We start from the raw sequence: 22,805 nt of genomic DNA, 5'->3' as shown, positions 1-22,805 counted from the left end.
TTCAATCATAAATTTGAGTCATCATAAAAGCTAAAACTTCAGATCACTAATAAATTCATGTATTTGGGGAAATGGACATAGACAAAAATCAATAAACACGTTTGACAGTTTATTTTGAAACCGTATCAGCCACTTACAGCATGTGTGAGAGACAAAGACAGCTTGCAAAACAAGTGTTCACAGACAGAAATGCCTTTGGCAACTCTTCTTTGAAAACAGACAGAATAGAGGTATAGAAAAAGAACGAAACAGAACATTTATAATCACACACATCAGGGCATTGTTTCTCATCATTGGGCATTCATAAGGCAGCATGGTAATGGAGAGGTAAACACCGCTGTAAGTGCTGTAGTAGGACCAGTTCCTTTTCTGACTGGTCTCAGATCAGACTCTTTAAGCATTTTTAATACTCCTCTCCCTCCTCTTCATCCTCCACAGACTCTGTGCCAACCTCCTCATAATCCTTCTCCAGTGCAGCAAGATCCTCCCTGGCCTCGGAGAACTCTCCTTCTTCCATTCCTTCTCCAACATACCAGTGAACGAAGGCACGCTTGGCGTACATCAGATCGAACTTGTGGTCGAGACGTGCCCAAGCCTCGGCGATAGCCGTGGTGTTGCTCAGCATGCACACAGCCCTCTGCACCTTGGCCAAGTCTCCACCAGGGACCACAGTGGGTGGCTGGTAATTGATGCCAACCTGTTGAGAAGAATAACACATTGTTGAATTTAATCAAGTTTGAGGAAAGAACACTTAACGTTCTCTTGTCAATCTCTCCTACCTTGAATCCAGTTGGGCACCAGTCCACAAACTGGATTGAGCGTTTGGTCTTAATGTTAGCAATGGCAGCATTCACATCTTTGGGTACGACATCACCACGATACAGCATACAGCAGGCCATGTACTTCCCATGCCTGGGGTCACACTTCACCATCTGATTGGATGGCTCAAAGCAGGCGCTGGTGATCTCAGACACCGACAGCTGCTCATGGTACGCCTTCTCAGCAGAGATGATGGGGGAGTATGTGACCAGGGGGAAGTGGATTCTGGGATACGGCACCAAATTGGTTTGGAACTCGGTCAGATCGACATTGAGGGCACCATCGAAACGCAGGGAAGCGGTGATGGAGGACACAATCTGACCAATGAGACGGTTGAGGTTGGTGTAGGTGGGACGCTCAATGTCGAGGTTTCTGCGACAGATGTCGTAGATGGCCTCGTTATCTACCATGAAGGCACAATCAGAGTGCTCTAGGGTGGTGTGGGTGGTTAGGATGGAGTTGTATGGCTCGACCACAGCGGTGGAGACCTGAGGAGCAGGATAGATGGCAAACTCGAGTTTGGACTTCTTGCCGTAGTCGACTGAGAGACGCTCCATCAGCAGGGATGTGAAACCAGAGCCAGTGCCTCCACCAAAACTGTGGAAAATAAGGAAACCCTGGAGACCGGTGCACTGGTCCGTCTAGAACAGGAGAGGGAAAATAAATAAATGCATTTAAAAAAAACAAAACAAAAAAACTTGCATTATCAGACATGTATTGGTCTAAACAGCACTTTATATAGTATTTTTTAATGTACATGTCGTTTTGTCAATACAAATGAGTGGTAATCAGTGGTAACCAAAATGGATTTGTTGCAAACATTCTTTAAATTATCTTTTATGTTCTGCAGAAGGAAGTCATATGATAGTGGTTTGAAACATGAGGGTGAAATCTTTAGGGAAAAAAAATTATAGCCATAACATGAATACAATTATGGTCTTCTCAGTGCACCTACACTTCGCATTTCCCTGTAGCTCTCAGAAATCATTTGCACAATGCCTTTCACTTCCTTGTGTTAAAAGAGTGTCGGGAAAGCCCGTTTCCACCACTGAATTTAAAACAAATATATAAATAAATAAAAAAATAATAATAATAATAATAATAATAATAATAATAATAATAAAAAAAAAGTTCTTGTGATTATAAACTTTATATTCAATTGTGAGAAACAAAGTCAGAATTGTGAGACAAACTCACAATTATGTCTTCTCCCCACAGAATTGCGTAATATAAAGTCAGAACAGCGAGATATAAACCTCACAAATTTTATATATATAAAATTACCACATTAGTTAGCAGCTAACATTATTATTATTATTATTTTTTGCATTTGTTTAAATGTGAACACTCATTTTCCCCAATTACCTGTACCATCATCTAACACTCATGTAATCTTTTAAAACACAAATTAAAATTACAGATAAAACTAATATTTCTATGATCTTATCAGTGCATCCCTGCTTTGTCTTTCTCTGTAGCATGATCATAATTCATACCAGTTTGCGGACACGCTCCAGCACCATATCAATAATCTCCTTGCCAACAGTGTAATGGCCACGGGCGTAATTATTGGCAGCATCTTCTTTCCCAGAAATGAGCTGCTCCGGGTGGAACAACTGTCTGTAGGTTCCAGACCTCACCTCATCTGAAATATAATATACAGGGCTATTACATCTTTTTTTGATATATAGCTTTTTAAAATGTAAAAACAGCCAATTAGGCCTAAACTGTAACTATCTGAACTCTGTATGGCAGAGATATTGTACACATTAAAGGGATAGTTCACCCAAATTTGAAAATTCTGTTGTCATTTACTCACCCTTACGTTATTCCAAATTCATAAGACCTTTGTTCATCTTAACAACACAAATGAAGATATTTTTTATTACGTCCGAGAGCTCTCAGACCCTCCATTTTGGCATAATAAAACACTGATTTGCTACAAGCCAAAAGCTTGGTTTTATAATGGCTGAGAGTTTAATTTTAATCACATGTTTTTTAAAAAAAAAAAAAAAAAAAAAAACCCTCACCAATGACTGCAGGCTCCAGATCCACAAACACAGCTCGTGGGACATGCTTTCCAGAGCCAGTCTCACTGAAGAAAGTGTTGAAGGAGTCGTCTCCTCCACCAATGGTCTTATCACTGGGCATATTGCCATCAGGCTGGATGCCATGCTCCAGGCAATACAACTCCCAGCATGCATTGCCAATCTGTACTCCGGCCTGGCCCACATGGATTGAGATGCACTCACGCTGCACAAAGAAAAAAAAAACAAAACAAAAAAAACAAAAAACAAAAAACACGTCTTTAAATGGCTGCCAACCAACTGCTGGCTCAAGTCCAGGCACATAAACCCGATGATCTTAATACATGATGGCTAGACTTTCTCAGTGTTGAAGGTATTCTACATACTTTTTTTTGTTAAAACCTGAGGTAAAATATGTTTGTGTCCCAAGCAGTTACATTTTGGCCAGGCTGCTCTAACAGTGCCAAATAATAAATGTAAAGGTTAGTAGTTTTAAAGAGTTAGATCACCCAAAAATGAAAATTGTGCTTGTTTCTGTGCCTGGACTAGGGTTTGGTTTCATCAAAAATATCTTAATTTGTGTTCCGAAGATGAACAAAGGACTTCGGATAGACATACGGGCAAGTAATTAATGACAATTTTCATTTTTGGGTGAACGAATCCTTTATAAAAAAAAAAAAAAAAAGAGAGACTCGTCTGTCAAGTTGGAGTCGATTGAATGTTGGATGTTGACTTTGAACCTGGCAAAGCTGAAACTCTAATTCCTGACTTCCTTGTGCAGCTGAACTTGAAACTATAATTACAGCTCAATCACTAACTGGAGTTGAAAGTTCAGATTCTTGCAAGTAGCGATCTAATGAATCATTTTTGGTCGGACCTGAAGACTAAAGAAAACAAGACTAATATCCGGTAAGTGTACTTCCTGAATCTTTCAGAAATCATTTGCACGATGCATTTCACTTCCTCCTGCTAAAAGAATGCTTCGGGAATGTTCCACACCTGTGTCACTTTCTTCAGGGGAACAAAAAAGGAGGAGATGTTTGACTGACAGCTTCAGTCACCATTCACTTCATTTGTTCAGAGGGGGGGGAAAAGAATGCAATTACTTGAAAGCTGACTGAAGCTGTCAATTTTGCCTAATGTCCCCATTTGAGAGAGGGGGGAAAAGCTACACAGGTTTGGAACAACAAAGGACAGAATTCTCCCTAAAAGTCTCCAGATGAAAAGCTAGTGTCAGAACTTTTGTGAAACAAGCACAACTAATTTTTCAGGTTAACGTTAAGAGTAGGAAAGTGCCTCAGAAGTGCGCATTCTCTGATCACTAGCGTTTTATCGCAAAATGGGCGACAGGAAGGAGCCAGTAACCTGAACTATTGCACAAGAGAGGAACAAGAGAATTATTATTTAGCCACCAACATCAAAGCAACGACAAAAAAAAAATAAATAAATAAATAAATAAATAAATAACGGTACTTTAAAAAGAATGACCGCTCCAAGTGTATCTTGAGGGCTAAAAGTCTGTAGAAGTTGGGGGAAAACCAGTCAGCAGACTCCCCATCCCCCAGCCTCGCGCTCTTACCGGACCGAGTGGCCTCTGCGGTGGGATTCCACAAATTCCTTAAGCGCAGCTTCTGAGTTATATCATATTACACTCCAATCATACATACCGGCCAGGAATTTTTTATATATACATATATAATCATTTTCAAAGGTCGAGTACAAAAAGTGTCTCACTTCCTGCACGCGAAATATTTCACGTTTAAAACGAAGACACGGAAGAGATAGGAGATAAAACGACATCTGCAGTCATATAAAGTTGGTTGACAATGTGACTAAAGTAACTTTTGTGGCCTCAATGCTTTAAAGGGACAGTTCACCAAAACTTAACTTTAAATCACCCTCATGTTATTTTAAGCTTGTAAGATTCTACACGTTTAGCAATTTTAGTCGCTTCTTTTTGAACGTGAATGAAGGATGTCGGTCTCCCCAAAATGTCAGTTTAATAGTAAATGTAAAGATTAAGAACAAAACTTTTGAATTAAGGTGCACTGCCCCTTTAAGATGCTTCATATAGAGCCACACAGCTCACGGTTTAATAAAGCGCAACGTAAAAAATGATTAATCAGTTTTGGTGGGAACGACCACGTTTGACTTTTTGTCACAGCTGTAGCTTTACAGTATTCATGTAGAGACTAGAAACACGACTTACCATTTTGATCTAGTCTTCGTAGATACAAGTTTTAGAGAAACCGTTCAAGTCTTTCGGTGGGAAAATCACCAAAAGTCGTTTTTGAGCTCCGTTGAGTGCAGACGCGTAACGTGTCTCCGCCAACACAGCAATGAGGGGGCAAAGGTGCGCGGTTCCGTATATATAACCGCGTGCGCGCTCACACCGCCCGCTGCAGCACGCCATTGGCCAGCGGCAGCACCAGCAGCTTCCTCGCCATATGATTGGTGTAACCAAACACTCATCTTTAGATTTAAAAGTATTGCAACATTTCTAACCGTTCTCGAGAGCGACAGGGTTTTGCCATGTCTCCGCCTTTTCCTTTTCCTGACAAGAAAATAGGTTGTCGGCGAACTGAATTATTCATATCGTTTTCTTTCTTCTTTCTTCAGGAGAGGGGCGGTTTCCTTGGAAAGTTCAAATTTCCTCTGCAGCGCTTCAGGTATTTCTTTTGTTCGACAGCTTTTCTTCACAAAAGCTCTCGAAAATCATACAGGGTAACAGAGAAACTATGAACGCCAAATGTAAAAAATAAGTCATAGAAATTACCGTTTTTCATCAGTTTGAAATTAGATGTGCACTACCAGTCAAAAGTTTTTGAACAGTAAGTCTCTTCTGCTCACCAAGCCTACATTTATTTGATTCCAAGTACAGCAAAAACAGTAACATTTACAAATATTTTTTTCAATTTAAAAGAACTGTTTTCTATTTAAATATATTTTAAAATGTAATTTATTCCTGTGATTTCAAAGCTGAATTTTTAGCATCTTTACTGAATCCTTCAGAAATCATTCTAATAGTTTAATTTGCTGCTCGAACAATATTTATTCTTACTGTTGAAAACAGCAGATTTGTTCAGGTTTCTTTGATGAATAGAAAGTTCAGAAGAACAGTATGTATCTGAAATATTATACATAAATATGAAACATTACAAATGTTTTTATCATCACTTTTGTTCAATTTAAAGCATCCTTACTTAATAAAAGTATTAACTTGCTGTTCAAAAACTTTTGACTGGTAGTGTAGTTGGGTTTTATTGTTCACAAAATAATTATTTGGCTTAATTTAAGCTTCTTCCATGTTACGTTTCTTGAATAGTATGTGTTTCCCCAGGTGCACTTTAAGGCAGCATTAGACACAGACCATCCTAAACAGGGTTACCAGGTCTGCATAAATAACCTAATGACCATAATCCAAAAATCAAAACTCAAAATATGCAATTCCCATATCTAAAGTACATATTTTACAGTCACTTTTGAAAACCAATAAATCGTAGTAATCATAAACACAGCTCACGGACTGTTTAACAGTGCCCCTCCTTCACAAAACTGAACGTTTAACACAGTTTTATCATTAGGAGAATATAAAATATTTCAGTACAAGCATTTCAGACAAAAATACTTAAATGCAATATGTCAGACCATTAACCTGTGGCAACAGTTTAAAAGTGGCCTAATTCTGCAGGAAAACTATGGATTTGGCAACCCTGATCCCAAATTTCCTGTTTCAGTGGGAAATACAACAGCACAAAAATGAAGAGGGGAAAAAAAAACTATTTCACTGGGTCTTTAAACATTTTATGAAATTACAGTAAAATCACCAGACCCCTTACAAAAAGTCAGTCAAATCTGTTTTGTAATTTTGGTGGAGTACGTGCAGCAATAGCAAAAATCAGCAAGTATGGCTTCAAATTGAAGTGGAACAACTAGTTTAAAATCTTCTCACAGGTAAGCTGATGATGTGAAGCTTAAATTGTGTTTGACATGATAAACAGACTTGTCCTTTATTGTCTTTATCATGGAGTCACACTATTAAAACTGCATACCACATCAATGATATACTGCAGAACATCCACCATGCAAGTCATCCTTCATTCATATTAATGGGTCAGTTTCCAGTATTCAACGTCACTGTTTCACTGAGAGAGCACAGCTAAATTCACCCGTGCATTTGGATTCACACTATTAAACACACTTAAAATACCAGCACACTGGCTTCATGATTTCTTGCTCTGTACATGATGATGGAAAAATCCCTGGTGCTTCAGGCACGTATATAAAGGGTCAAGTCAACGAAAGGAGCCCCAGCAACCAGAGATCATTATTACCATGTCAAAACGGACACCAACGACAGGATTGACACAGATTACACAAAGCACCTCTGTTGTCACATCCTGATGAATCTGGCAATGTTCACTTCTTCAGGAAGGATTCAGTCACTTGGGCAGTAAGGCATACACATACTTGTCTCTTCTCTGAGACATTTTGACACCAGTGGATTAATATATTGCACTTTAAAGGACCCAACTGAGTGAATCTCAAAGGGAGCCAAAGATTAGAGTCTGTATGAAGAGGACAAAAACATGGTGTCAAAACACACATGTTGACTGTGTCAAAGTTAGTGTTTTCTCCCTCATTAAGGGAAAACAAGGACTGAGATCTCAGATGGCAACAAAACGTAAATCCAAAGAGGAAAGAGTCATAAAAAGGCTGGTAATGGGATCTGATGCTCCACTAAGCAGTGGAGCGCAGATTCCAGCGTCCAGATCTTAAAAGCGCCTCTATGTCAGAATCGCTTCTCATTTTTCTCTAAGCACACAAACTCCTGCATCGCACCGTTGCGTTGCCATTGACGTCACCACCTCCCAGCTGTCAATCACGGGGTCGTAACATTCAATGCTGCTCAGCAGTGAGTTCCCATCGTATCTGTAGAAAGAACACGGATGCGATATCAAAGCAGAAGATTAAGTCTTTCATTTTTTTCTGGTGGTAACCAAGGCAAAGACCCAATAGAGAAGAGTCTTCCATGCTATACTGACGTCTTACCCTGCAATGGCATAAAGGCGGCCTCTCAGGACCGTGGCTCCTACGTAGCAGCGTGGCGTGGTCATATTGGCGACAGTCGTCCAATAGTCTGTGCGGATGTTGTACACCTCTACGGAAGACAGGTGGGCGGTGCCGTCAAACCCTCCGACAACATATATGTGATCATTCAGCAAAGCCACACCAGCCCCTGTAGATGAAAGCAGTTTTAGTATATAGTAGCAGTCTTCAGTGGAGATATGCAAATTTATTTATTAAAAAAAGGGCTTAAAGGGATAGTTCACACAAAAATAAAAATGACCCCATGATTTATTCACTCCCAAGCCATCCTAGGTGTATATGACTTTCTTCTTTCAGACGAATACAATCGTAGTTGTAATAAAAAATGTCCTGGCTTTTCCAAACGTTTTAAATGGTAGTGAATGGGTGTTGAAATTTGAAGTCAAATAAAGTGCATCCATCTTAAAAAAATATTCCACATGGCTCCGGGGGGTTAATAAAGGCCTTCTGAAATAAATTGATGCATTTGTGTTAAAAAAAAAATATCTCTATTTAAAACTTTATAAACCGTAATCTCTAGCTTCCGCTAGCTGTTGTACGCATGTTCACCAGAGTGGCTTTCTAGCACATTAAGTAATACATATTGTGACGAGTCGGCTGCCTCCCCCTACTTATCAGCATCTCTCCATCCCTTAATCACCGCCCTTCACCAGGCTCCCGAGGAGAGGCGCGCCCTGCATTTCAATCTCAGCGGTGATGAGGCTTCATTGACGTCTGGTGTGCCTCATCACCGCCGCGGTTGAAATGCGGAGCGCGCCTCTCCTCGGGAGACAGGTCTGTACCCAGTGTATGGACACTGGTGTCCTCGTGGGTCCAGGAAGGGAGCATTGAGGGGATCACGCACCGCCAAAGCAACGAGCTGCCGGACCCACGGTCCGGATGAGTACCGCACCTGTTAGACAGCTGGCGGACGAGGATGCCGTGAGCCAAGGAGGACGTAGCCGCTAAGGAAACCGCCGCCCCTAGAGCCGCGGACCTAAGAGGTGAGTGCGTGCGGCTGCCAGACTCTGCCCCTTACCTGGACTCTTCTCTTTCGATCACTGCCCCTCCTTCACGGAACCCCCAGCACGACGAGGACACCAGATCTTGTTTATTTTGGACACTTTTATTCCCCCTTTTTGGACACTTCTGTTTAAATTCGGTTCAATAAAAGCCTCTTCGAGGCCTGACATCACGCCCACTGTGTCTGTCGTTTGCTCGTCCTGCCACAATATGCATAGCACAAACTCTGGTGAAATGTCACTAATACTGGAAGCACAGAGGAGAGAGCAAAACAAAACACCGGTTGCAAATTAGAAGTACAAAACAAGGATTTGTAAATAAAAAGGTTGAGGATTTTGATGTAAGCCAAGAGGACACTGATTTTCCTTTGCTGTAAACAAAACTTGTTTCTTTGTGAGACTAGCATATTCTCACCGGATCTTATGCTACGCCTACATCCTACCTCTTGTGAACTCGTGTACGACATTTAGATAAAGCTAGATATTGTGGTTTATAAAGTTTTTAAATATGGATTTTTTCTTACACAAACACATCAATTTACTTCAGAAGACCTTTATTAGCCCCAGAGCCGTGTGGAGTACTTTCTATGATGGATGGATGCACTTTATTTTGCTTCAAAATCTGAACACTCATTCACTACCATTATAAAGCTTGGATAAGCCAGGAGATTTTTTAATATAACTCTAATAGTATTCGTCTGAAAGACAGACAGACATACACACCTAAGATGGATTGAGGGTAAGTAGATCATGGGCCAATTTTCATTTTGTGGGTGAACTATCCCTTTAAGTTTATATGAAGCAAAATTTAATAAGTTTTCCATCGTTTCTTCCAAACAACATTTCACATTTTTACTGTTTAACTAAATAAATGCAGCCTTTTGAACCTAAGGCTACGTTCACACTGCAAGCCTCCGATTTTTGCTCAGATCTGTTTTTTTTGTATAGCTGTTCGCATTTTTGTTTTAAATGGGGCCAATATCAAATTTCCAGTGCCAATAGAAGATTTTGAACCGACCTGCATGCGCAAAAGAGCAATACGAACAGGCTTGCCAGGTTTTCACAACAAAATACGCCCAATTGCTTCTCAAAACTAGTCCATAACTAGCCCAATCACATTCTGGGGAGTAAATAATCGCTTTAGTTCGGTTGCTTCAACCCACGGAGTTGAAAAACAACCTGCGCTAACAGCGAAAAAGTTCAATCCAATTCCATGGAAAAACTGCAGACTTGGCAACACTTCTGCAGCGGCTGTCATGTGGAAGTAAACACGGAGGACATAAAGTTAGTGATTATGCATTTATTTATCTATGATCTGCCACAGTAGCCAGCCAAATTACGTGTAGACAATATGAAAAATAAAGACAAGGATGTGACAGAGCAGAGTTTTGCAACGCTTACGATAAGAGCATTCATTTTGCTTGAACAGTGTTGTCACTGTAATACTTAAGAGTTCTGACACATCACTGTACTTCCACTGACTACCTTTCGCAACTGTCTTGATAACTTTGGGTATGTAAATTCTTGCTCCCATGAGCGCAGAATCTAGTGTCACATGATTTCCAATATGACCATTCAGACTGCGGACACATTGTAAAACATCTGACCTGTATCAGATTTAGTACCACATATGGAAGTGGCACAAAGTGGAATTGAAAAGATCAGACTGCATGTGGTATGTGCTGTTCACACCTTCATGAAAAAAAAACAGATCCGAGTCACGTTAAACAAAAAAAAAAAAACAACAACTTGATTTGGGACACATTTGCCTGCAGTGTGAACGTAGCTTAAGAGACTTATTTTTTCTATAGAATGTGAAAATATGTGTTAGCATGTTAAAAAACATTCTTGTCTGAGTGTACCTGAGCGTTTGTTGGCCATGGGAGTTACGCTGGTCCAGTGTCCTGTGTGAGGGTCATACCGCTCTACAGAATTCAGGATGTTCAGACCATCATAACCACCTGCATCCACAACACAACACAATTTTTACCATGTCTGAAAAGCTACATGTCCATTTGAACGTGTCTGTGCCAATCATTCTCAGTTTCTGCCATTATGAATGCTAGTAATGTGCAACTGTATTTCTGTATTCTCAGCACAAGACGACCAAAAGAAATCACCACAGACACATTGATTTACCTTCCACAACAAAAAACATTACCTAAACAGTAAATGAGCCCACTGGCTACAACAAGTCCTGCTCCCTCCCTGGCAGTCTGCATATCTCCCAGCATGCTCCACTGGTCAATATTGGGATCATAGCGCTCCATGCTGGTGTGACGTCTGCTACCATCGAATCCACCCGCAACATAGATCATATCTGTGAAAGAAAAGAAATCAGTTTAAGCCTGACTAGTTCTAAAAATACCAACAATTTGATTGACACAAAGCTGGTGTGCTTAACCGTCTTGCAAAAGATAAGCGCTTCAGGCGACGTAGCAAGAACATTGAAGAAAATCATCTTGCTGTACATCCACCAAACCCACATAATTAAGACTCACTGAACTCGTTTGGTTGGCAGATTCTGTTTCAGCCTTACGTGAACTGTACTGCTTCATTTAATGCTCATGTTTTTGAAAGTTTTCATAAATCACCCACCTTAAACCAGAAACTACTAGAACTCTACAAATGTGTGAAAACATGCATCATGGCATCATTCAGAATGGGTACCTCCAAGAGTTGTAGCTCCAGCAAGACCTCGGCGTACATTCATTGTGGCGACAGAGTACCAGACTCCATCTTCATCTGCTGTGTAGTCCAAACACTCAACTGAACTCAACCGTGATCGGCCATCATACCCACCGATAACATAGACACGATCATTCAGGGCGACAGTGGCAACGTAACGTCGCTTCCTTGCAATGTTCTGAAACATAAATATGTTATAAGAGAAGTAAAACCTTCTTCTGCTGGTCAAATTGCCTAGAAAATTCATACAGCGTTACACTATTACACTAAAATATTAAAAACAAAAATAAAAATAGTACAGACAGACATGATGTTTGCTTAGTGGCACTGTTGCCCATCGGGAAAATGTTTTAAATCTATGGACAACATATAACTTACAGGAAGAAAGCTCCACTCTCTGGTTTTAGGATCATACTTCTCGACAACGTCAATGGGCGATTGTTGGCTGCCAAATCCTCCAATTACCAAGAGAACCTCTTTGGCACCTAGAACCCATTTCAGAGTCAAAAAGTAGTTGTACAAGGCTTTACAAGAAAATGACAATCATGTTAAAACATGCAGGCAAAGAGTGAACTGACAATGATTTATGTACACTAAGGATCAATTAGACTGAAGGATTTCAGGCCTAAATACTGAAAACACACAGAGGCATCAGACCGAGTCTTGCTTGGGTTCGAGGACTCTGCATCTCGCTGCGTAACTCGGGCCGGAGGTGAAACTTCTTTGCTTCATCCACCAAATCTCGACATGGCAGACTGCAGCGTATCAATGGCTAAAATCATAGATGCAACACTCAATACAATGTACAAACATCATGTAATAATGCACACAAAACAGAATCTAACCTCTACGTCAATGACATCAGTGATGTATCGTGGGGTGAGCAGCGGCATGCGCACATACTCCAGCAGATCGGGTAGGTATGGCTCTCGCTCTTTTCTGTTGTGCTTCACCCAGTTCAGAACTGCCTCGAATACAGGCTCCTCTGAGTCAACCTACACACATAACACACAGATTTGTTCAGGCACAAACCCCTGTAGGAAAACTTGAGTTTATTTGTTGCTTTTAACTTTCATGGTTTTAGATCTGTGACTTCTTCAGGTAACCGTAAATTTAAGTCCAAACACTGTAATTACACCTTTTGAATAAATGGACGGGGGTGAGAGATGGGAATTTAACAACACAAAAGGCAGATGTTTTTGTTTGAGAGAGTCCATGTGTATAAAACAAGACAAAAAAAGCAGGGTTACAGGTCTGCACTTGCATTTTTACTTTCTTCATTATTGAAAGTGGCTAAAAATCTCAAAAACACAAAAGAAATGCCATTTTTTAAACTTGCAGCCAAGTGCGTTGCTTAAAACCAGTCTGAACTGGTTCCTATGTGCAAACTTTGCAGACTAATATCTAACTCTGACCACTAGGTGTGTAAACTATTGAGTATACAGTTGAAGTCAAAAGTTTAAATACACCTTACACAATCTGCAAAATGTTAATTATTTTACCAAAATAAGAGAGACCATACAAAACACATGTTATTATTTATTGAGTACTGACCTGAATAAGGTATTTCACATAAAAGATGTTTACATATAGTCCACAAGAGATAATAATAGTTGAATTTATAAAAATGACCTTGTTCAAAAGTTTACATACACTTGATTCTTAATACTGTGATGTTACCTGAATGATCCATAGCTGTTTTTTTTTTTTTTTTTTTTTTTAATTCTGTTCAAAAGTTTACACCCCTGGCTCTTAATGCATCGTTCTTCCTTCTGGAGCATCAGTGAGTGTTTGAACCTTGTGTAATAGTTGCATATGAGTTTCTCAATTGTCCTCATTTTTCTGAAGAACAGCAGGCAGTTTAACGTTTCAGGACAAACAAGGGACTAATTTATATCATATATAGAGAAATTTATATAAATTCAACTAGTATTTTCTCTTTTATGTGAAATATCTTATTCAGGTCAGCACTAAATAAAAAATAACACACATTTTGTACACATTTTATCCTTCTTATTTTGGTAAAATAATTAACATTTTGCAGATTCTGCAAGGTGTATGTAAACTTTTGACATCAACTGTATTTTATAATAATCTTTTGTATCGCTTGTGGCTTTTAAAGAAGTTTACTTCCAGAATAAAAACTTTCTGATAATTTACTCACCCACATGTCATCCAAGATGTTCATGTCTTTCTATCTTTTGTCGCAAAGAAATTCGTGTTTTTAAGAAAACTTTCCAGGATTTTTCTCCATATAGTGGACTTCAAAGGTGGCCAACGGGTTGCAGTTTCAAAGCAGCTTTAAAAGGCTCTACACAATCCCAGCTGAGGAAGAAGCGTCTTATATAATATAAATAAACATTTGTATACCTTATAATCATGTTGGAAAAGTCACATATGACGTAGGCAGGCATAACGACCTAGTGTTTATGAAGTAAACAATCAAACGCCCTTTACAAAAAAAAGGTAAAACAACGATGTTGAACGATTTTGAAGTTGGAGGAGAAAACGAATATTTCGCTCTACCCTACTTTTCCGAACTGAAGTACACAGACGAAGAACTAACCGCACATGACCTATCCAACATGATTACATAATGTATCGCAAAGCTAGTGCAAGATGAGCATTTGTGGTTAAAAAGTATATACATTTTTTATTTTTATTTAGAAAATGACTGATTTCACTAGATAAGACCCTTATTCCTCGGCTAAGACCATGTAGAGCCCTTTGAGGCTGCTTTGAAACTGCAATTTGGACCTTCAACCCGCTGATCCCCACTGAAGTCCACTATATGGAGAAAAATCCTGGAATGTTTTCCTCAAAAACCCTTATTTCTTTGACATTGTAGACAGAAAGACATGAACATCTTGGATCACATGGGGGTAAGTAAATAAATTTTTTATTCAAGCAAAGATATTTAGAAAGTGAAAAACTCTTGATGATACAGAAGATAATAGTATTTATCTGAGCAGAAAGCTTGTCATTAGTGAATGGTAGGGCTGGGAATCGATTCCAAAAAGAATTGTTTCCGAGGAGTTGGGAATCGAGAGCCAATTCCAAAGGTTGGAATCGATTTAATGAACCAGTTCAAAAATTATTCAGAAGTTATTTTACGGTGGAACTAATTTATATTGTCCACTTGATTGCGTGTCTGACTGACAGATAAACCACGAGCTCTTATATCAGCTCTTACATCAGTGTTGTTGTTAATGTTCTAGTTATTTTGTTTAAATGTCCAGTTTAGTAATTTTGTGCAAAGCATACGGTTGAAGTAAACATTATTCAGCTGAACTGTACACGTCTTGTTTCATTCATGCAATAAACGGATGTCCACTACTGAGCTGTGCGCTATGACTAATTTCATGGGCAATGCAGAGAAAATTATAACTTAAATACAGAAATCATAATTTTTAAAAACAAAGATTCATACTATGATAAGGTTACTTTCTAAGACCTTTATCCTACAGTCAATGCGAAATTAGGTTCCTCCAATCTAAAAAAAAAAAAAACAAGAATCGAAAACAACAGCATGTAATCGATTCTCTGAATCGAATCCCATCGATTCAAGAACGAGGAATCGGAATCGATTCCAAAATTTTCGGAATCGAACAGCCCTAGTGAATGGTAATGAATGATTTAGCAAGTTATTTTTAATTTTACAGGCTGTATTTCAATTATTTCAAAGGTGTGATGTATGGAACAGTTTATAGAAAACAAGTGTGCAGTTAAATACTCAACTTTCATGATTTATTTCATGATTAGTTTTGAAACCATGCTTAAATAAGTGACTGAAATGAAGAACTATCATAATTTTGTATTCAGATTATATTATTTGGGTTTAAATCTATTTATTTTGCGTTGTTTAGACTATTTCTATGTTATGTTTCTCACTTAAATGGTGTAATAATGAATGAATGGCCGAGTTTCCCAGTTGCACTTGAAGGCATGGACTCGTTCAGTCTGAAAGGTCAGTGCAGACAATCTCACCTGGATCTCATCACACTTGATAAGTTTTTCCACCTCGCTCTGACTGAGCAGCATAAACTCTTCCTGTTGCACCACCTCAGCAAAGTGTTTCTGCGAGAACAGTTCAGCTGCCTGCATCAAGTCCAGACAGTTGTGCGTTTCTGCAAAGTCTCTGATTCCCAGACAGTTTGATGGATCCAGCTGACTATTAAGAAAATCACAGCAAGCTCGTTTCACACCTGTGGAGAACAAACACAAAAAAATAACACCAGAATCTGCATTAAATACAGCAGAATTAAATCTAAATCCACAGTAGGCATACTACCAAATCGAGAAAATGCATTAACCAGATATTTAAAAAAACTAATTCAATGATTTATATTGCAGATATATAATGTGTAGCAGACAAACATGTCTTTTTCCATCTGGTAATTTAGTGTGCTGGGAAACCAGTCTTCGCTTTAATGCCGATCTCTGACTAGAACGGATTTGCCTGAGGGGTTTGGATAGTTATACTGCTCTTAATGGCAACTTCCATTTCCTTCTGCTCAAAGCAACCCAGAAGCCTGATGCTGCCACAGTCATTCATAACAGAGGAGAAGGTGTTACCTAGGTGTCAAGCTACACTTTGTTTTCAGGATGAAGCACTTTCAAAAAAAAAAAAAAAGCCTTCAGGCTATGTCACAGGGCTTTTGGGTTTTTTGTCACAACCTTTGTCAGAAACAAATACTCAAGAGATTTTGCTCACACCTGTAAAGATTTTCAAGCAACGTACAATCGCTCTACTTATCACATTGCTCAATTTGGTAGAAGTGCCAGATCTTAAAAGTACCTGGGATGTATTCAATTTTGAAATCAAGGACACAATATTCCTTAGAAGGCTAAAAGCAATGCAAGACTTTTTATAACCATATACAGCTTTTTCTTCCACTTCCAATCACAAAGTTGGACAGTGGGGTTGTACATAATCATATTGTATACATAGTTGGATACACAAGATTATTGAATTAAAACTCTACTCATTTTTCTAATCTTTATTCAGATTTCAAAGGCAAGTAACTGGATGTGATTCATATTATTTTTCAATCAAATGTATCAATACATTTTAACCCTATTTCCATTTTAAGCACAATACAAAATGTTAATTTTTTTTTTTTAGAAATGAAATTATTATTCAGCAAGGACTTGGTAAGCTGTTTAAAAGTACCAGTAAATACTTCTACATTGTTACAAAAACAAACTTTTGTATAAATGCTGTTCTTTAAATGTTCGATTCAACAAAGAATCTTGGGGAAAAAGTATCACATTTCCAGAAAAAAAGGCTACTTGAGCACTTGAAAACTTGACTATCAAGTTAAAAATCAGATAAACTTAACTGCTAACTAATGTGCATTAACCTGAAAAACGTCTGTTAATGTTTGCTACAAAGTTGATACTTTTTCAGGTTTTTTTTTTAAATGGAGAGATTCTTCTGTAATCTTTATCTTCTGCAGCCGAGCTCTAATAGCAGGTCTGTTGCAATAATTGCCCCGTAATCTCATGCAGGTTTGCACTTGTGTTCGTCTCCTTCACAATTAAGAGTCTCAGTGAGTCCTTATCATGGTTGCATCTTGGTAAGCACTCAAAGTTCATTCCCTTGTAACCGTAACCTCATTTGCTTTATTCAGATGTGCTGATCTTCAAAAGTCATTTACTTTGAGTCTATATAAAAATCCTTAAACGTTGTACAGATAATCAAATGAGTTTGGTAATATTTGAAGCCTACAACAAAAAAACAAAAATGTGAGCTGAGCTGGTTTGTGTTTGTACCTTTGAGCTGTAAGAGACAGGCAGCGGGCAGCAGCTCCTGAACGTTTTCTACGGTAACTAGTACCGTCTCCGTGTAAACAAAATCCAACAGGATCTCCATGGTGGACGCTGTGAGGCCCTGGATGTCCACAAAGGACTTCCCTTTTTCAGCAAGCTATAGAGTAACAAGAAAATGACAAGTTAAAAAAAAAACACAATACAAATCTTTTTGTTTTCCTTTTCCTCCTGACCGATGAGACACAAGCCAGCATTCTGGAACTTTAATTTCAGATTCAGAGTACAAAAAAGCCACAGCAGCGATAACCAAATGGCAGGAAATCCATAATATTTCTGCCCATCGCCACAGCTATTAATACTGTCATGTGCTGCAGGGATGACACATTTTTACTGGCCAAAATCAGTTCCTGTTCCGGATATTTTCACATTTTATTCCACTCTCGTAAAACACAACAGTAAAACCTCATTGTGACGTTTGAAAACCTTTACTTGTAAAAACACAGTTGGTGAACAGAAAAGTTAGTTCACTAGTCTGCTTTTACACTTTCACTGAGTTTAAGATAATGCTCTTGCAAACTATTGTAAATCAAACTTTTATGGAAACCGTTTCTGTCCCACTTTATAAGTAACTTTAAATACTATGTTCTTAATAATAAAATAATGAATTGTTAGGCACAATGTACCTATTGTGTTCATGTTGAGTTACAAAACACTTTTGCTGCTATTGAGGGTGGATACGGGTCAGATTAGGAGCAGGTTTGGTGGTATGGTTAGGTTTAATGGGTAGAGGTATAGGGGTCAACAATGTAATTACAGGATGGTATTTTATTTAAATATACACTGCCAGTCAAAAGTTTGGGATCAGTAAGATTTTCAATGTTATGTTTTTTAAATTACAGAAAAATTATTTATTATTGAAATTTAAAATAATGGTTTTCTGTTTTAATATAATTTAAAATGTAATTTATTCCTGTGATCAAACCTGAATTTTCAGCATCATTTCTCCAGTCTTCAGTGTCACATGATCCTTCAGAACCTGTGATACTTTTTTTCAGGATTCTTTGATGAATGAAACATTAAAAAGAACAGCATTTATTTAAAATAGAAATATTTTGTAACACAAGTTTGGTGTCAGTACATTTTTTCGTTGTTTGAAAGAAATTAAAACATTTATTTAACAAGGTTTTTTTTTTTAATTGATAAAAGTGACAGTAAAGATTGTTAGAAAATATTGTTAGAAAAAATAATAATTATATATATATATATATATATATATATATATATATATATATATATATATATAATTATTATATATATATATAATAAATGCTGTTTTTTTTTACTTTTATTCATCAAAGAATTCTGGAAAAAAAAAAATAAAAAAAAATAAATCACAGGTTGCAAAAATTATTAAGCAGCCCAACTGTTCACAACACTGATAATACATCAGCATATTAGAATGATTTCTAAAGGATGAAAAAGGGGATATTATTTTTACAGATTAATTAAAAACCACTGCATGGATTTTTATCATTATAGGGTAGATTTGTACATACACTGCCAACACACATTAATGTTCAAACAACATGAAAAAGTGAACTCTGCATCTGATGACCGCTTTATAATTGCAGTAATATTTTATGACTTTTTCTGTATTTTTATCAAATAAATGCAGCTTTGATGCATAAGATACTTTTTAAAAACATTAAAAACCTTACTGATCCCAAACGTTTGAAAGGCAGTGAATGTAAAATGTAAAAGTAAAAACATGCATATAAACAATCAGTGGACTGTATCAAATAATCAATTTAAAAGTAAGTACATAGTATAATATAAACAATATAAAGTGGGTCCATGTTACTATAAAGACTAAAAGAGCTGTTAGAGGCTTAATGTTGATGACATTTAAATCATGCAAGTGATGCAGTTAATTTATAGCCTACGTTTAGCTTTTTACTTTTGATTGCATTTTGGCTTTAAAATTTATAAACGTTGTGTTCATATGTGAGGATTATCATGATGAACAAAACGTGTAAAGGCTGGAATATACAACACGCCTTTGCCCAGATTTATAGCCTGGAGAATTTGACGCCAGTTGCAGAAAATCAAAGCCAGTCTGCAGATTTGAGTTGACAGATTTAATAAAAATATTACATAGTGTATGATAGTCACCGACTTCTTCGTTAGCTTCAGACTATGCATCCATTCAGTCGGAGGACATCAAATATGTTTGATATTTTAAGAACTCATATTGTTTTTATATCATATAAAATCTGTTTAGATATTAAAAGTCATGTAGTGTATTCCAGCTTTAGGAATAATAAACCTTTGATGGTCACACAGCTTATTTTCTGCAATATTCTATTACAGACCACTACTATTATCATTATATAATATATATTCCTATAACACTATTTTTCTACATTATAACAACATTTTCATCAATCAGTACGCATCTAGCAGCACGGTTGTGTTCATTCTAGTAACTCTGAACCAACTTCAACATATCTGAGAATGAAAAGACTGCCTGCACCTCCTACTGTGAAGGAGCAGAACTGCAACAAAGAACAACAAAATAGATTTTTTTTACCTTTGTGCCATTTTATTAATATGGATTAGAAAAGAGAACAGGAAATGATGAGAAGAAGCAGGAAAGCACGATCATAAGCCATATACGAATGTAAATAACTACAGTTCAACATGTTAAAACTTGTCTGCTAACTGCAATGTCAAGACCCCAACAGATTTTTTTGTTGTAATACAATGAGAGTGTGATACATGAGAGCTCATTATAGTTTTTTTAAGACACAGAATTGTTGAACATACTGTTCCAGTTCAGACCACAGTGATTGTGTAACATGTGAGTGCATATAAAGGGTATTTGTTACCTCACTGGTGAACATGGCACAGAAATAATCACTGCAGGCCGCCAACACGATGCGGTGGGCTGGGAAATCTGTGCCCTCCACCCTCAGAGTGATGTCGCACAGCGTGTTGCTTTTTCTCAGGGCGTTCATGGCATTCAAGATGGATTTGGCATGCGAATTGGTCATGATGTCCTTGGGCGCCATGACGACAGGGGGTGGGGTGGAGTGACAAAACCTCAGGCACTGCAGGATGATGATTTCTGTAGGACACAACTAATTAATGATGATGCCTAAGACACAAAACCCAAACCCATATGACATTCTTTGTTTAGCGGAACATAAAACGCGATATTTTGACTTTCAGTTCCCTTTGACTTCCGTTGTATTTTTTGTCGGTAGGATGAAAATCAGTGGAAATTGAAAGAGTTTGGTTACAAATATTCTTCAAAACATCTACTTGTACAATATCAGTCAAAAGTTTTTTTGTTTTTTTTTAAAGTACGATTTTTAGTTTTTTAACAAAGTGTTTTCTACTCACCAAGCCTGCATTTATTGATCCAAAGTACAGCAAAAACAGTACAATTCTGAAATATTTTTACTATTTAATATAACTGGTTTGTATTTGAATACATTTTAATATGTAATTTATTCCTGTGATTTCAAAGCTGACATTTTAGCATCATTACTCAAGTCACATGATCCTTCAGAAAGCAATGTAATATTCTGATTTGCTGCTCAAGAATATTTATTATTATTATTGTGTTAAAAACAGCTGAGTAGATTTTTTTCAGGTTTCTTTGATGAATAAAAAAATTCAGAAGAACAGCATTTATCTGAAATAGAAATCTTTTGCAACATTATGTCTTTATCATCACTTTTGATTAACTTAAAGCATCCTTGCTAAATAATAGTGTTAATTTTTATAATTATACTGATTACAAGCTTTTGAATGGAATAGTTTATGTTACAAAAGTGTTTTATTTCAGATAAATGCTGATCTTTGGATGTTTATAATTATCAAAGAATCCTAAAAATGTCCTCAACTGTTTTAAATATCGATAATAATAATAATAAAATGTTTCTTGAATAGCAAATCAGCATCATGTGACACTGAAGACTGAAGTAATGATGCTAAAAATTCAGCTTTAAAATCACAGGAATAAATTACATTTTAAAATATATTCAAACTGTAAAAATATTTCAAAATGTTACTTTTTTGCTGTACTTTGGATCAAATAAATGCAGGCTTGGTGAGCAGAAGAGACTAATTAAAAAAACTCTGTTCAAAAACTTTTGACTGATAGTGTATGTTTAACAGAAGAAAAACAAAAAGTATTTCAGGTCTTTTCATTTTCAAATGGACTATTCCCTTAATATCAAACCATGTTTTACAGCTGTACATTGCCATTTGATAAGAATGTTATTTCTAAAAAGCATTAACTAAAAAGCCCTTTCAAAGAATCCACAAAAACGAAACTGAACCTTACTGACAAGCAGTATAAATATGAAATTATGGTTTCCCAATGAAACAGCACATTTGGCATCCTTTTGGAAATAACCTTTTCAGTAGCTTCTTAAAAGAAAGGGACATTCTACAATTTAATAACACGATAATGTAGATACATAAACAAAATGTTTTAGAAGAGATCTACCTGTAGGCTGTAATGGGCACTACACCTATCTATTACTACTGACGGAACACAGGAATCATTTCTTCTTATTTAATATTATTTTTTTTAGTATAACTTCATCTCATCTGAAGGCGTTGGTGTGAATGAGGTGAGAGTTTAAAGCTCACAGAGGTTAGATGAGGCTAATGCTAAAGCTAACTGAAAACGTATGCTAACCCACACATAAACATCTCTATTTGAACTCACGGCGTACAGCGGATCCACAGCAGAACAGAAACGGACCGGGACCGGGACAGGATGACAGCACACGGCGGTCTATTTAGACATCCGCTGGCACCCCTCACAGGGAGAGACCCTCGCAGGTGTGAACTAAATTAATTTTACTCCAGCAATGAAACGAACAGCGCTCACGTGTGCGCGCATCCTCAGCAAAACACTGCGACGTCACCAGCGCGCCTGCTCGCTGTAAGCCCCGTGCTCGCGCGCTTCCTTAATGTCATCTCACGTAACAGATTCTGACCTTCATTTAGTCATTTAATTAACAAGCATCAGTTTTATGATAAAAACGTTAAAATCAGCTATAAAATAGGGCTTTTTTTCATAGTTGCAGTTTACATATAGCAATTTGTTATCAAGTTATGTTTTTACTAAATACAGTGGCTCTTAAATTCATGTTTGACATATTACCGTCTTTTGAAGTAAACCACAGACCTCAACATAAACATTTTTACATGGCTCTCGACTCCTTATTCTTTTCCCATTTTCTGAAATAAAATAAATATTAGAGGAAAAAAGGAAAATCAAAAATGTTGATTTGGCAAATAACTGAGGTAAGTTGAAGTTGAAACACTAAAATTTCTAAAACTGAAATAAAAGATGTTAAAAAAATTA

The 22,805-nt window shown here is 37.3% G+C and overlaps 2 protein-coding genes across 2 annotated transcripts; both read right to left on the bottom strand.

Moving 5' to 3' along the window:
• Positions 1-96: 96 nt before the first annotated feature.
• On the bottom strand, positions 97-5,218 carry tuba5 (tubulin alpha 5). The gene is made up of 5 exons (XM_051117373.1): positions 5,056-5,218; positions 2,850-3,072; positions 2,316-2,464; positions 780-1,460; positions 97-697 (listed from the first exon to the last, which is right to left on the bottom strand). Exons 1-5 carry the CDS (start codon positions 5,056-5,058, stop codon positions 404-406), a joined length of 1,350 nt encoding a protein of 449 aa, XP_050973330.1. The 5' UTR covers positions 5,059-5,218; the 3' UTR covers positions 97-403.
• A 1,416-nt stretch (positions 5,219-6,634) lies between these two features.
• LOC127169766 (kelch-like protein 12) lies at positions 6,635-22,337 on the bottom strand. The gene is made up of 12 exons (XM_051117369.1): positions 22,161-22,337; positions 20,305-20,543; positions 17,420-17,573; positions 15,632-15,849; positions 12,490-12,639; positions 12,302-12,416; positions 12,023-12,129; positions 11,627-11,822; positions 11,118-11,276; positions 10,819-10,917; positions 7,899-8,085; positions 6,635-7,778 (listed from the first exon to the last, which is right to left on the bottom strand). Exons 2-12 carry the CDS (start codon positions 20,485-20,487, stop codon positions 7,652-7,654), a joined length of 1,695 nt encoding a protein of 564 aa, XP_050973326.1. The 5' UTR covers positions 20,488-20,543; positions 22,161-22,337; the 3' UTR covers positions 6,635-7,651.
• Positions 22,338-22,805: the final 468 nt, after the last annotated feature.

Source organism: Labeo rohita, chromosome 8 (assembly GCF_022985175.1).
Source record: "Labeo rohita strain BAU-BD-2019 chromosome 8, IGBB_LRoh.1.0, whole genome shotgun sequence".
Taxonomy (NCBI): Eukaryota; Metazoa; Chordata; class Actinopteri; order Cypriniformes; family Cyprinidae; genus Labeo; species Labeo rohita.
The sequence above is the reverse complement of the archived record's forward strand: the minus strand, read 5'-3'. Positions and strand labels throughout refer to the sequence as shown.

Coding starts and splice junctions, on each gene's coding strand:
- LOC127169766 (XM_051117369.1), bottom strand. CDS start 20,487: ATGGCGCCCAAGGACATCATGACCAATTCGCATGCCAAATCCATCTTG. Junction 17,574..20,304: donor GTGCCATGTTCACCAGTGAG/GTAACAAATACC, acceptor GTTACTCTATAG/CTTGCTGAAAAAGGGAAGTC. Junction 12,417..12,489: donor CTGATGTCATTGACGTAGAG/GTTAGATTCTGT, acceptor CTATGATTTTAG/CCATTGATACGCTGCAGTCT.
- tuba5 (XM_051117373.1), bottom strand. Junction 2,465..2,849: donor TCTGGAGCCTGCAGTCATTG/GTGAGGGTTTTT, acceptor ATTATATTTCAG/ATGAGGTGAGGTCTGGAACC. Junction 698..779: donor GGTGCCCAACTGGATTCAAG/GTAGGAGAGATT, acceptor TCTTCTCAACAG/GTTGGCATCAATTACCAGCC.